We start from the raw sequence: 15602 nt of genomic DNA on the forward strand, positions 1-15602 counted from the left end.
TTCGACTGTCGTGACTGTCAGATTCCTACTCAAGTAGGAAAAAAGTTTATTTGGTTCCCCAGTCTTCTGGAGGAAAAAAAAAATCTGCCTGCTGGACCATTTCAGAACTGTGTAACTTTTATTTTATATTATTAACATCAATTGTAGGAAGTTGCTTTCCCAAGTCAGACAATTATACCCTCCAAGACAACACTATGCCCAAGCCCACGGTGATGAAAATTCGCTTTTAGCTGTAAAAGGGTCGTGCTTCTTTCTCATGTCCATAACTCATTCCAGTGATTGTTTCAACCATATAAAAATAGAAAATGTGCTGGGAACCATCTTGGATTTTTTTTCTTCCAATGAAGAACTATCAGACTATTTCTAAGTATAATTTAACTGAAAACACTACTTTAACTTCAAATTTATTTTAATGATATGTACAGGAGTTAACAAATTACAATTAAAACGGAATCAGTTATGTTAATTCCACATAACTTAAAATCATGCAACACTGCATGGTAAAAACAGCTTCATTCATATACAAAAAAGTATTATTTTGAGACTCATGATAGTATACTGAAATTTCTGACATAAGCTTTTTGCAAAGAGCATTTTATAAAAATTTCAAGACCTGATTAATCAGTTAATGCATTATTAGGAAAGATAATAAACACATTATTAGTAAAGTGAGGATTACAAGCAATTAATTTTAAAATTACACCGGATACCAGGGTTGAATGTAGTCCCATGAAATAAATGTTTGGTTAAGAAAATAGTTTTGAAAAAGATCTCATACTGAAGCTATGCATTACTTTTGTCAAATCAGGTTATACAAATCAATAGTCAAGTTTATTCAGTTAACGAAAATATGCCTATCCTTTCTTATACTCATAAATAAGTACTTATATAGTTTTTATATACAAGTGAAGAAAACGTCAATGTAAAAAATATACTGCCAATCCACTTATTATGGTTGAAATAGCTCTTTTTATCTACACATTAAATTGCATTGATGAAAATATCCAATTTAAGTCACATTCAACCAGCATAAATATTTAAGCTGAGTATTGTTGTAAACAATAGAGAAAAACAAATTCTTTTATCTTATCACTTGGGTAACACAATCTACATCTCAGCTTAGAATGCTATAGAAAGGCCCAACATTTAATTTAATCAAATCCAAAACCCACTAAACTTAGAGTAAACAAAGTGAATGTTTTTCAAAGTGCATAATTTCCAACTCATCCACTTGTAATATTTATCCAATTCCAGTTCATCAGCAAGAAAATAAAATGTACTTGGCTATAAAAATACTAAGGAATGTTATTGAAAAGGAAAGGCTATTTGGTAGAAGTAACTACAAAAATAATTAGTTTAAATCTTTGTAAAGCTTTAATGCAAGAACATCAGTACACTTTCTTTCCACAAACCTTAAAGCATGATCAATACCAAGATTTTAAATTTCCACCTTTCAAGTACTTGAAAAAGGTTGCAACAGAATGTCTCTTCGAAAACTAAGCAAATAGAATGATCATGCAGGTGTTAATCTGCTAACATTTGGGGACACTAATGTCTGTGTTGGGCTGTCATCTCTGGCTCCACTGGTAGCAAGTACAGGCAAGGAGTCACTCTGAAATGTAGATGTAGGACTAGTCATGCCAACATTTTCATCTTCACCAGTGTCTGAATCTGGTGTTGTAACTTCACTGTCCTGAAGTCCCAGGATCTCAGAAACTGCTTGTGGTAATTCCTGAATATGCAAAATGAAACACAACACCATCCTTCACTATTGAGGAAAAGTAATCACAAAATAACACTTCTCCTTAGGACTACACTGGTTCCAGAGTCTGAACATTTATTCTAACAGTATGATTGTTATGTATCTTCTTACAACTTCCTTCTCCTCTCCAAATGCAATCCTAACCCCTTCTTTCATAAGCAGTTCTGTGATCTTTCCCAAGTCAGTCACTCTCCACCCCACCCTACCACTCCCACAAACATAGGTGTTCTAATATTTAGCATTTATTTCATTCTCCCTGTTATTATAGAATCTTAGCTATTAAATGAGATCTTATTTATACCATCTTTTTCCCTTAATGCACAAGGTTCCTTAAAGAAATGTGTCTCACTGACCTATTTTGAACAGAACAGCTATCAAATAAATGTTTGTAGAAGTGAACCAAAATAAGTATTTGGAACCATGAACAAATGACACAGACCAAATAGGAAAGCTCATAAAAATGCAAAAGCCAAAATACATCAGAAGAATGATTTGGTTTGAATTCAGATCATAATATACCAAATTTGCCTTGCTTTTAGAAAGTACTTTTTTTTAGAGTCTGAATGATACAGTTGTAAAGACACAGATTAAATACTATTCATTTAATTATTTCTGATTAGCATCTCTCTTTACTGGGGATACCACATTTAATATAAGGTCCTAGTCTGACTCAGACTGGATAATACATCATCAATACTTAAATTCTACAGCCTCTTTAGTTGTTGCAGAAATGTTTTCATTATTTTTGCCATTTTGTTGTACTGTGTTTCTTATCTAGCATAATTAGTCGACTGTTTTCAATTAAGTGTGATAAATCCATAATGGTGAAATCCTAGCTAATGCTTGATGCCTGCCTTCAACTTGCTAAAACTGCCATTTATCTTACTTCTACAAAGAAAAATTCTTTCTTGACTTCAGCCCACCAAAAGCATACAAATAAAAAACCTTACAATTATTGAAAACACTGCATACCTTGCATTTTATCATCTGTAGAGAAATTGCTTCTGCCTTGCATAGTACATCTTCCACATCAATTTTCATGGACAATTCATTGATATGCTAAAATGAACCCATAAAATAAAATGATAATTGAAACTAAAAGCACTATTATATTCTACTATTTAAACAATTTATTACCAGTTATATTTCACTGCAGATAAAAAAAACCTTAAAATAAAAATATTCACATACTACAAATAAGCAGCAAATTCAATATATATTTCAGTTTTAAAGTTAAAGAATAGCTAATAAGCATATGGAACATTAAATCCAGCAGCTGTCCCAAGTCTGTTATCTTAAAGTTATAAGCAAAAGACATTTTTTTTTTTAAGAAAACTAAACTACATAAAAGAGCATTTGCTTAATTTCCTTTTCTTCCTAGTTAGCCAGGTAAAAATAACTGGCCAGTATGTATTTAGTGAACTGTCATTCTCAGAGTCAGTTTCATATTAAGTGTTATTGATATAATTTAAGTTTTACTCAAAGGATTCAATAAAGCTCCAGGGAAATGTTTTGTATACTGGTACCACCAAACAAAGGAAAGTGCTGAAATATTAAAATCTAAATTAAAGGAATAACTACCTTTAGTATTTCATTAAAGCCATAATGCTTTTCCATTATTTGCTGCTTTTCTGATTCCAGAATAGCACAGCAGAGAAGAAGATGAAAATTTTTACATGGCAGGTCGGTCCACATTACCTATAAAAAAATAGAACTATTTAGTAAACTGTATCAATTCTAAAATATTTTCCTCACAGAAACAATGCTGAACTCTGAATGACTTCTATGCAAAGCAGAAGTTGCATAGATAGGACAGACCACTGTTTTTCTAGTTAGGAAATGAGGAGTGGAGAAGTCTTACCTTCACCTACGTAGTAACATCAGGTTTAACATTATTTGAATATGATGAATTCCAAATGTGGCCCTTTAGGTAACTATAATAAGCATATCACTGAGCCTAATTTATATGATAAATGATATTAATTAAGAAGCTACATCCACGAATATAAGTCTAAGGTATAAGGTAGAAGCCTCTTCAGTACTTTCCTGACCCTTTAAGTTTCTCGCTTATAAATCACCTTCGATCTCTGGAGGGAAAAAAAAAAAGCTAAATCATGGATATAAAAGAAAAAAAATTCAGTGAAATAGTGCATGGGATCAAAACCTCCCAGAGACAGCTCTACACTATATTACATAACACAGAGTATCTCTGATTGTGACAAAAACCAAATCAACTAGCCAAAATTTATACCCAAATGTGTAAAACATCTGCTCAATAGCGTACTTCTTAAATATAGATAACGCCCTCAAATTTAAAGCCTTAATTTCCTATTAATATACATAACAATATCTTATCTGGAAAGTGAAAAGACCACACAAATAATACTACTAAAGCATACCTAAAATGTTTTTACTTATTTCATCAAGAATAAATCAAACTGAATAATTTGCAGACTAAATCCCATTTTTATAAGTTTAATTTACAATGCAATTAACCTCAAAGTTTTCATTAAAGGTTCAATTTATTTGGTAAACAGACAGAGGATTATTCTATCTATACAGTAATAATATTCTCAGGTCATCCTTTAAAGAAGTTGAGATACTTATTTACCAAACTGGTAACTTTAAACTGTGATTCCATACAGAGAACAAACTAGTAGTTGTCAAAGGGAGAAGGGGAGCAGGAAGGTAGGAAAACTGAAAGGGATTAAAAGGTACAAAATGCCAGTTGTAAAATAAAGAAGTCATGGGGATGTAAAATACAACACAGGGAATATGGTCAATAGTATTGTCATTAACTTTGCATGGTGACAGATGGTAATTACATTTAAAGGGAGAGCATCTCATGATGTATATAAATGTTAAATCACTATGTTGTATATCAAACTCATAATACTGTATGTCAACTATACTCCAGTTTATAAATAAACTTTTTAAAAAAATATGTTCTCAGCAACATATTTACTGGAAAATTAGAATGTGATAATTATTGTGTTTTTTGCTTAATTATCAAACCACGGAGATTAAATTCCATAATGACCCTCAAAAATAATTATATTAAATTAAATATGATTCCAGCTCAAGAACATGTAAGTTTTACTTCTAATTTCAAACAGAAGAAGTCATCCCACACAAAGCAATGATCCTTTCAATTAGCACATCCCCTTCTCTAATGGTAGCCTGGTGGCCAAAAGTATAGGAACCAATTTCCAGCTATTATAAAAGCCTTAGAGGACACAGGGGTTCCACTATATATACACCTATTTATTATCCCAATGGATTATTTCCCCCATCCCTTCCTTGGGAGAATTTCTGTAATCCCTTGCCTTTATAAGGATAAAGTAGCAATTAGTCATTACATGAACATTCTATTTTAAAAATATACTGATCTGTTAATAATTAACATACCTTAGAAGAAAATAATAATTTTATTTTTCAAGTTACCCTGGGTCCAAAATGAATAAAAGGATATACACTCAATCAATACGGTCTAGAGTCGGGGGCAGGGAAATGGGACTTGGGGTGGAGATTAAAGAAAATGTTACCTATATCTTTAGTTCTTTTTCTTGGAGAAAAAGAGAAAAACTAGAACTAAATATGGCAAGATGTTTACATATGTTAAATATGGATGGTGGGATGTTTTTTAATCCACCATTACATCCCACCTTCTCAACCCTGAGTAATTAGCTAAGGTAATTAGGTCAGAGTTCAAGCTGACTGCGAGTGATTAAATGTGGTGGCCTTTCCTACCTTTGGTTGCCCATTCTGAAAAATAATCATCTTTCACCTCTTCTTGAAAGTAATTTGGCAAAATCTATCAATACCCTTAAAAACTGACTAGGTCTTTGATTCAGAGGTATCTAGAAATTTATTCTAAGGATACATTCAGAGGTACACATGAAAATTTGAATATTAAAATATGTGCCCTAGTGTTACATATGATGTTCGTTGCAACACTACTGGTGCAATCAAGCAAAATACCTATCAGGTAGAAACTAAGTAAATGGTTGTATATTCACAAGATGTGTACTATTCTTAGTATTTTTCTTTACCTTAAAGTTCTTTAAAAAAGCAAAACACAGATCAGCTCCCTCCCAATACTTCAGACTACAAAGTGCCATCTCAACTGCCTGCCTGTCAAAACTTCCCTGAACTCTACACAAATCTATACCAGAATGTGGAAGAGCCTCACATAAAGTCAAGTCTCTCAAGGAAAGAACACAATTACCAACAGTCTAGAAAAGTGTTTCTAGGAAATCTAATGGCCCCAAATCTCATGAGGATTGTGATTTATAAAAAATGCTCCAAAGACCAGGTATTCAATTCAAGATCATTAAGGAAAGACCATAAAAACTATCAAAATTTCGTAAGATACATGCTTTAGAACTTTCAGTTAGGCTATTATAATCCATTTATACTCTACAGAATAAAGTGTTTCCTTCCATAATAAGTATTACACTTGTATAATTATTTAAGAACTTACCTCCCATAATCGAAGAATATCTAGAAAGCTAAATTCCCTTTTAAATCTGATTAAAAGCCATCTGAAGCAAAAATATAGGTATCCAGAGTCCTGAGATTCTATACAGAAAGAAAAAAAAAAAAAACATATATATGGCTTACTCTTATGCTAATTATCTCACAATACAGTAACCTATTCCAACCTCAAATTTTACTATGCAGCTTAGGCTATTAGAAGTCCTAAAATTTAATTGCCTTCTACTAATTCAAGGAAACAGTTCAAATTTGTTTGAAAGAAAACCATAAAATAACAACAAATAATTCATTTTATGAATAAACTGTTTTAAGGCATAATTATACAAAGAAAGTTTGGTCCCACACTTTTATTTGTCAAAGGAACTCAGGCAACAGTGATAGGGTATAAGTATCTTTAAGCAGTTCTTTACTTTTTTTTCCTGTGTATTACTCTACAGTTTGCTGGGTATATTATTTGATTTACTAAGCTTACCTAAGTAACTGCAAAATCCACTGTCCAACAATCGAAGTAAGGTACTTAGTTGAATTAGCTGGGTCTTCATGCCTTGCATTTGTTCTTCAAAATTCTGATGCTTTAAAGGGAAATAAATGTCACCACATAAATAATACTTAATAAATATGTCACAAAATCACTGATAACTAAACCATGAGTTTAAGGACAAATGCTGCACTTATACCACACTGGTTATATCTTTAAAAATCACAACAAATTAAAAAATTAACACATTAAAAAGGAGGGAAAGAGACTCCTTGGTCTCAAACTAAGGATTATTTCTTTTCCTCTATTCATTTCACTTAGATAAAGAAAAACGCAGAGCTATAGACTGATATACCTATTTCTTACATCAAATAAGAAACTTGGTGAAACAGGGTGCCTAGGTGGCTCAGTGGGTTAAGCCACTGCCTTCAGATCAGCTCATGATCCCAGAGTTCTGGGATCAAGTTCCATATCGAGCTTCCCCTACTCTGCAGGGAGCTTGCTTCTCCCTCTCCCTCTGCCTCTTCCCTTGCTTGTGCTCTCTATGTCAAATCAATAAATAAAATCTTTAAGAAAAAAAGAAAGAAAGAAAGAAACTTGGTGAAAGAAACACACACCTGAGCAATAAACTTTTATCAAATCACTTGCATTGTTAAATATTTCTTCAAACTGTCATATAAAATAAAATAAATTTTAGCTGTAACATATATCTTATTTTGAAGAACTAATCATTTTAATTGTTTCTTAAATTTGATGACATTAGGTAATCTGTGAAAACCATTTTCATGACAATTCTAAAATCCTACATGCATTTTGGATTTTAAATTCTCCCACAAGGGTAAAGGCTATACAAGAAGTGATATTGCAGTAGACTGAATACAGGATCAGATATGAAAATTCAGATGTCTTCCATTAAACTAGACATCAAAGAAAATGGAAAACAATCCATCTTCTCAGTAAATTGTTCTGGAAAAGTTACTTTTCATTAAAAAATAGTATTACGTTGGTAAAGTATAAAAGGTTTATTGTTTTTTAAATAACTAATAAATATACACTTCTCAGTATTGATTTTTCATATAGGTAAACATTAAGAGATATAACCTACATAAACAAATGCTCTCAGAGTCCTCAATAGTACCTAAGATTGGGACGCCTGGGTGGCGCAGTTGGTTAAACGACTGCCTCCGGCTCAGGGCGTGATCCTGGAGTCCTGGGATCGAGTCCCACATCGGGCTCCCAGCTCCATGGGGAGTCTGCTTCTCCCTCTGACCTTCTCCTCGCTCATGCTCTCTCTCACTGTCTCTCTCTCTCTCAAATAAATAAAATAAAATCTTAAAAAAAAAAATAGTACCTAAGATTGTGAAGGGGTCCTAAGATCATGAAGTATGAGAAATGCTACGGTTTATATAATTTTAAACACTCTGCAAAGTTGAGTATACTCCCCACCAAAACTTTAGTCAAGGTTTGGAAGCTGGGAAGGGAGACCAAAATAACTGGAAGTCTCCTTAGATCATTCCAATCTCTTTTATCCATGTGTCCCAATCCTTCTATGGTGACCTATTGTCCTAATGCTTAGAAAAAGCCTAAAGACAACTTCTCTTCCCTCAAAGTTCTATTTAAGTTTTGGGGACAAAGCATCATTCTTGGTAAAGATAAAGTAAAGTAAAATTTTAAAGCTACTGATTTTTAAAAAAAACTGATTTCTTGGGGCACCTAGGAGGCTTAGTCGGTTAAGCACCTGACTCTTGATTTCAGTTTAGGTCATGGTCTCAGGGTCATGCGATCGAGCCCAGCACAGAAGGGCATATGCTTGAGATTTGCTCTCCCTCTCCCTCTGCCCCTCCCCCTGCACACACACTTGCTCTAAAATAAATAAATCTTTCTACAAAAACTGATTTCTCCTTTATGCTTAAAGAACTAGTTTATTAGACTGACACAAGCCTTTGGGATATTATTTCTTCACATTTACCACATGGACCTGTAAGGGAAAGACAGAATCAACTCTTTGATTAACAGCATCATTTTTATTATGACAGCCAAAGGCCAGAGTTGATCTGGTAGTACCAACATGGCAAATCTGCTATAAAAAAAGACCACTCCCAAAATGACAGCTACTTTAGAAAAGTAGCTACTCTGGCAGAAAAGAAAATGAGATCAACAACGGATATACAAATGGCTTCAACTGAATCTGTAAAATATGTACATGTGTGCATACAAATACATATGTATGTGTGCATATACACATACACATGTATGTATATCTGTTTATCTATATATCTTTATATTTATCTGTGTATCTATACATATATGTACACATGTGGATATATATGTGTATATATATGCCTATATATACACACACATATATATGGGGAGGGAGGTAAGGAGAAGGGAAGAACTAAACTGTATGGCAAAATGAATAGTGGGTATAAGAAAGTTCATTAGATCATTTTGCTAATCTTTCCATAGTATTTCTATAATAGACACATAGCCTACGCCTGCACCTACATTAGATATGAGTAAATATAATAAATCTATGGACATTAGATTCAGCCATCACAAAAGAAATAAAAACTTACATGAAATAAAGCTGTAAAACAAAAAGAAGGAGTCAAATGGTGGTATGGATTTAAGGACATCAAACCAATAGCAATGCAGTAAAAAATAATCATGCAGATTATTTTGATTGCAAAATATTACCCTTTTATTCAAATCGAAAAACAAATGTTAGTAGACAATATATTAAGAGATTTTTTTTAGAATAAAGACTGGAAAAATCCCCAGACCATCCTCAATGGAAAAGGCAAACACAGAAAACATTTACTATGAAAAAGAAGAAAGAATTTGAACCTTCATACACAAAAATGACAAAGACTGTAAAGTATGTATTACAGATGTTCAGAAAAGTCTTTACATTTGAGACCCAGATACATGCATGTATGTACATACACATGCATGTATATGTGTGTGTATGTATATATATATATGGCACCATAAACCAATTTCTTAACATGTCAATACTGTATTAATTTTATCAAAGTTATTACAGTAAAAATCTAAATACAGTATGTTCATGTTAATATTTTTGGAATACTTAATATAAGTAAAGGCCTAAACTAAGCACTGGGGAAATATTCATGTGTTTATTCTACAAAAACCTCATGTTGGCATTAGGAAAATTCTGGAAGCATACTGGAAAACTAGTTAAATAAAGACATGACCCTTTTATCAAGGAACATACTAGCTCTAGCAAAAAGAGGATAAACAACAAAAACACAAGAAAGGCAGACAACAGTTTTTATACAATTAGTATCAGTTGTACAGACCTTTATAACAAATGCCTCAGGTTTCTAGAGCACTTGGGAGTAATTGGAACTAAGAAGGCAGGTAAAATCAATCAATCAAAAAGGTAAGGAAGACAAACTATGATATTAGCAGATTACTGCAATTAATAATCTTTCCAAATAATCCAAAACATTAATTCATGTTCATGACTAGGTACTCTGAGTACTTATTAATTTAAGAGTAAAAAGTTATTTTTAAAACTATCAAATCTTATCAAATATGCATTTGAAAAGAAGTAGGAGAAGTGAAGATGAGATGGAACCATGGATATAAGAGACTTGAGGAAATAGATACAAATGGGAGAAACTGGAAGGGGAAAGAAAAACTGGCAAGCAAGAGGGTAAGAACAGAAGTATGGAAAAAAGAGAAGGGTACTTCTAAACTCCACGTTTGTATCCCAGAAAATGAATTAAACCTTATATTATAGGGAAACACTGTATATGACTACATATTCAAAATCTTCATCCCCTTGCAAGCAAGCCATTTGAATACCCAACATCAAAGTCCAGTATCAAGTATATTAGTTTTTCTCTGAAACACTACAGTGACCTATGTAGTCAGGTCTTTGGATTTCATATGCTTTATCTACTCTTAGCTCTCTGCTGTTTTTTCTAATAGATTACTTGAGAGGCCTATTTTGTTTCCCTATTAATATTCTCTGTGCTATTGTCCCAGAATTCTGTCTCCCAGCTATGATCAATAGATACAATATTCTTTGTAGTAGTATGTATATATAAACACAGTTCAACTCTAATATTCACGTGCTTCTGAGAAAATAACAATGAATCACTATAAAAGTGTCACTGTTACAAATAGTTCAAACAGATCTAGAAGAAAAATCAGATACTGTAATAACAAAATCCAAAATGTTCACAAAAAGTAAGGATATTACTAGGCATGACTAAGCTTTATCTCCAAAACAGATAATATGAAAGTTCAATTACTTCACAAGCACTGAATTCATTTATTCCATCAATATTCTATGACTCATAGCTCTTCTGCAGAACACAAGCATTTACTGATACTAAACCCTACTGTTCCTATGCTATAGGCATTTACTATCTACTTTTTGTATTAAAAGCAATGTTCATATTTTCAAGCCCCTTGGAAAGGCTATTTAAAAAAGAAACAAATAACAAGGAGTAATTCTTTTAAGTTCCACCATAATTTCTAAATATAAACATCAATCTTATATAATAAGATTATACAACTAAAACTTTCAAAATTAGTTTGATTAAAGCAAGGAGCCCCTATTCTTACCATTTGGTCCATATAGGAGGCAAAGCACCAAAAGGCATCCACTTCATTTTCCATCACATATAAAAGAGGGGAAAGTAAGTCACTCATTCCCTGAACATACCCTAAGAATAGAGAAAAAAAAAAAATCATGTCTCTGAAAAACCTAAGCTTTATGTATCCTTCTGTGCATATCACCATGACTTCACTTAAAATTTCACCTGTTCTTTGCTTTCAGAAACTGGTAGATAATGGCATTTACCAAGAAAAGAAAATAAACAAGGCGGAAGTCTAGCAATGAGTAAGAAAAATGAGTTTAGACTGAGATGTCAAGTAGACAGATAGCTGCTATTATATGTCTTGGTGTAGATATCATTATCAAGAAAGGATAATGTTATTAAAAAATATGCAAAATTATGATAAAGAGGAGGGGTGAAGAGAAACCCCAGAAGAACATCAAAGGTAAAAGAGATATACTCAAAGGACATTTGAGAAGGAGTAGTCAGAAGTAAAGAGGAAGGGAAAAAAGTCAAGGGAGGAAGTGTTATAAAAGTCAAGGGGAAAAAAATTTCAGGACCCAAGCAGCCAACAGCACTAACTGCCATGAACAAGCTAAACAAGAATGAAAAAAGTGGCTGAACTGCTTTAGCCACCAGGTCACTGGTAATCTAAACCAAAAGAAGTCATAACAAAATTATGTACTTTCTTTTAAGTACTCATATCTATGTTCTTGTTTTTCTTTTCTTGTTACTCTATGGATAACTAATGCTAGCAACTGGGTTTAATCTGATTAATACTCTGTACCTGAAACAATGACAAGAGAAAGGTGACCTTTCTCTTGACACTGTTGTAATTTCTCAGTCATGACAATTATAGGCCATGATTAAAAAGAAAAACTCGAAAGTTAAAGAATCAGGCCCCTCACTTAAACAAAAAGTCTTGGTTTTGCTTTCTATCTGAACATGTCTAGCTTCTTCTTCTTCTTCTTCTTCTTCTGATTTTAAATTTTATTTATTTGACAGTGAGAGAGGAAATAAATGCAGGGGGAGTGGGAGAGGGAGAAGCAGGCCTCCCGCTGAACAGGGAGCCTGCCTGATGCGGGTGATCCCACTGGAATCGTGACCTGAGCCAAAGGCAGATGCTTAACACTCCGTATTTTTTAGTTCCACCTTATAAAACTCTCAATTCTTTCAACTCTTTAACAAATGATTTCAGATTTAAGACAAACATTCTTGAACCAACAAAGGGGCAGAAGTTCATAGTATGCCATTTTACACACAAATTATTATTCAACTTTGGTAACTTTTAAACATGCGTTAAAGTTACACAGAGATTTTTTTTTTTAAATTCCAAGGCAGCTTGAAGTCACAGAAAATACAGTCTTTCATGTGTAAGTCTAAAGCTTACATTCTTCTCATTCACGAAAACTGATGTGCACTGAAGCCATTAAAGGAGTATATATTTTAAAGGGGAAGAGGATATTTCTGCAAGAAATGATACACAATTCTACATCTCTCTTCATTTTGGCATAAAGCGTTAACAAATGACCTCAGGAAGCATGCAGGCCAGTTTCTTGAGAAACCTCAGATTAGAAGTATAACACAGAGACAATTCAGATCACCTCAGGAACTCCCTACAAATAAATTTCTCTCTATCTGTTCTGAGCTTCCCAACATCTACTGCTATGTTCCTATCAACCTATGTCTATAGGACACCCTGCAAAAAAGTATGGCTCTACTCACATTAGCATGAAAAAACACTTAGGTTGCCATGGTGGGTATCCAATTATTACAGAACCAGGAATAACATTTGAAGACAATGCCAGAAAAAAGTGGCGTATGACACAATAGCTAAATGTAAGTATTTCTATAAATTTATCACAGACTTTTTAAAAAGTCATGCACGCTTGTGATGATTAGATTTGTCAACTTGAGAAGGCTTCAGGATGCTCAGAAGCCTGAATAAGCATTACTTCTGTGAGAGTCCTGAAGGTGTTTCTAGACGAGATTAGTATTTGAATGATGAAATGATGAAAGCAGATGGCCCTCCCGGATATGGTGGGCACCACACAGTCCATGGAAGCCCTGAACAGAATAAAAAGATGGAGGAAGGTTGAATGCGCTCTGTCCGGCTTTCTGCGCTGGGGCACTGATCTTCTGCCACAGTTCTCATGCCTATAGACCTGAACTGGTATCTACACCACTGGCTCTCTGCTCTTGGGTTTTCCTGGGTCTCCAATTTGCAGATAACAGATTGCGAGACTTCTCAGTCTCCAAAATCGTGTGAGCCAACACCTTAAAAGAACCTTTTTCTTTCTCTGTGTATATATGTGAAAATATATAATAAATATATGCAAACAGAAATGAAAATATATAAACATACATAACCTTAATGGCTCTGTTTCCCTGGAGAACCGTTAAAAAAAAAAACAAAAAAACAAAAAAAAACACTTTTAAGAAAAGAATAGGGGCGCCTGAGAGGCTCAGTTGGTTGAGCAATCTGCCTTAGGTTCAGGTCACGATCCCAGGGTCCTGGGATGGAGCCCTACATTGGCTTCTCTGCTTCTCTCTCTCCCTCTGTGATCTCTCTCTCTCTCTCTCTCAAATATATAAATAAAACCCTTTAAAAAAATAATAAATACGTTGGAAGGAAGACTAAATTGTTATCAGCACTTTTCTACATGGCAATGACACAGAGAAAGCAAAGACATATAAAGCCTAAACCAATTAAAGCATGAGAGAAACATGATCTGAATTCAACAGAGTGCAAAGGAGTACTACTTTACTGGGTCTGACTGCATACAGTCTATAATAAAAATATTTCAAAGTGTGCTATTCAAAAGATTTACAAAGCATCTTTCATCTGGAAATAAAACTGCTTTATTATAAAGTTATAATAAATAAAAATTTCTAAGAAGCTAATTTAATCATTTAAGTCCAGCTTTCATATGGGATCACTACCATATTTCTTATACAAGTCTTAGCTGAAGCAAGTAGTCAAATTAATCTTCATACTCTAGTTGCTTTTAATCTATTTTATTTTACACATGATGTTCTTTGGGGTATGTCATGAGTTGCGGGGGTGGAATTAATGTACAAATTCCTTTTAATTAAAGAAAGATTAAAGCTGTTTAAATTAGCATTCGGTGACACTAAGATCCTGCAGCAGTGCTGACTGATGCACATCTTAACCAGCACTACTACAATTTCTCAAGGAGTTCCCTAAAATTATTTTCAGAGCAAATTTGTTTCAGCAGGGAGGTATGAGAAATGAACTTCTTATCATCCTACTGTACACTTTCTTCCATTGAAAAGAAAAATTTCACACATATAGGTCAATTTTCAGGTTAACTGAAGCTTAGTCCTTAGAGTATCAAATAAAAAATAGTAATCTTAGGAGCTGGAAATCATTTTTTTTTTAAATTAGACACTCTGCCTTCTTACATACAGTATTTTGAGTAAAATTTAATGTTTTAGTGGTTATTTAGGCTCATCATTATGTACATACACCATTTAAAAAGATTACCTCCCATAGAAATATCCTAAGCGTAATGTCTCTGCACTAACTAAAAATTATTTTTCCTTGAGTTCTTCCATCTGCTTTTGGTAATTTCTGTCTCCTTCCTCACTATTAATGAGATTGTATTCAGTGTAAATACACCTATACCTCATTTAGTTGGTCTATGAAGCCAAACAACTCAATATGATAGAATTACCTACGAGAGTAAATTTATAGCCAACGTTACTTTGCCACGGTAAAAGATGAGAAATTTGGTGCACTGCTTTATGAAAACTACCTTGGCACCTCACAAAGCCAGAATTCTTAACAGGAACCTTGGCTATGTTTTGGATAACTTAAGTATTTGACTAGAAAGAATGAGGGATTGATACCGAAAAATAAAGACAGCAATCTACCCAGTTAGCTGTCTGGGACTACACCCTGAAAAAACTGAGTATTCAGGAACTCCTAAGAAAACGCACAAATTCCTATTTCAAAATTATCTCCTGAGAGTACAAGACAATGCCTCCTGTTCCCTAAGACAACAGTCCTAGTCCCTATAGTAAAATGGCAATGGGTCAGCGTGGTAGATGAGTAGAAGTAAAAATGCCAGCCTGAAATAAAGACCTGGGTCTCTACCCCTAGTCCAAAATTTACTACTTCTGCAACCTTGAGTCACTGTCTCAAACAATAAAGCCTGACTCATATTATTGGGATTATTTCCCCACTTCTTCAAAAGGCTGCTATTGGTAAGGAGTCAAAACCAAGTATGACAACACTTTAACCTGA

The 15602-nt window shown here is 33.6% G+C and overlaps 1 protein-coding gene across 3 annotated transcripts in view; it reads right to left on the bottom strand.

Moving 5' to 3' along the window:
• Positions 1–391: 391 nt before the first annotated feature.
• The window catches only part of TBC1D15 (TBC1 domain family member 15), a 73413-nt gene continuing 58202 nt past the window's right edge, over positions 392–15602 (bottom strand). For all 3 annotated transcript variants that reach the window (XM_044228281.1, XM_044228280.1, XM_044228282.1), the window contains 6 exons: positions 11340–11440; positions 6732–6831; positions 6246–6343; positions 3344–3460; positions 2735–2821; positions 392–1732 (listed from right to left, as the gene is read on the bottom strand). In XM_044228281.1, coding sequence (XP_044084216.1) covers positions 1514–1732; positions 2735–2821; positions 3344–3460; positions 6246–6343; positions 6732–6831; positions 11340–11440 — 722 coding nt within the window. In that variant the 3' untranslated portion in view covers positions 392–1513. The remainder of the gene's footprint in view (positions 1733–2734; positions 2822–3343; positions 3461–6245; positions 6344–6731; positions 6832–11339; positions 11441–15602) is intronic.

The sequence above is a fragment of the Neovison vison genome, chromosome 12, assembly GCF_020171115.1.
Source record: "Neovison vison isolate M4711 chromosome 12, ASM_NN_V1, whole genome shotgun sequence".
NCBI lineage: Eukaryota > Metazoa > Chordata > Mammalia > Carnivora > Mustelidae > Neogale > Neogale vison.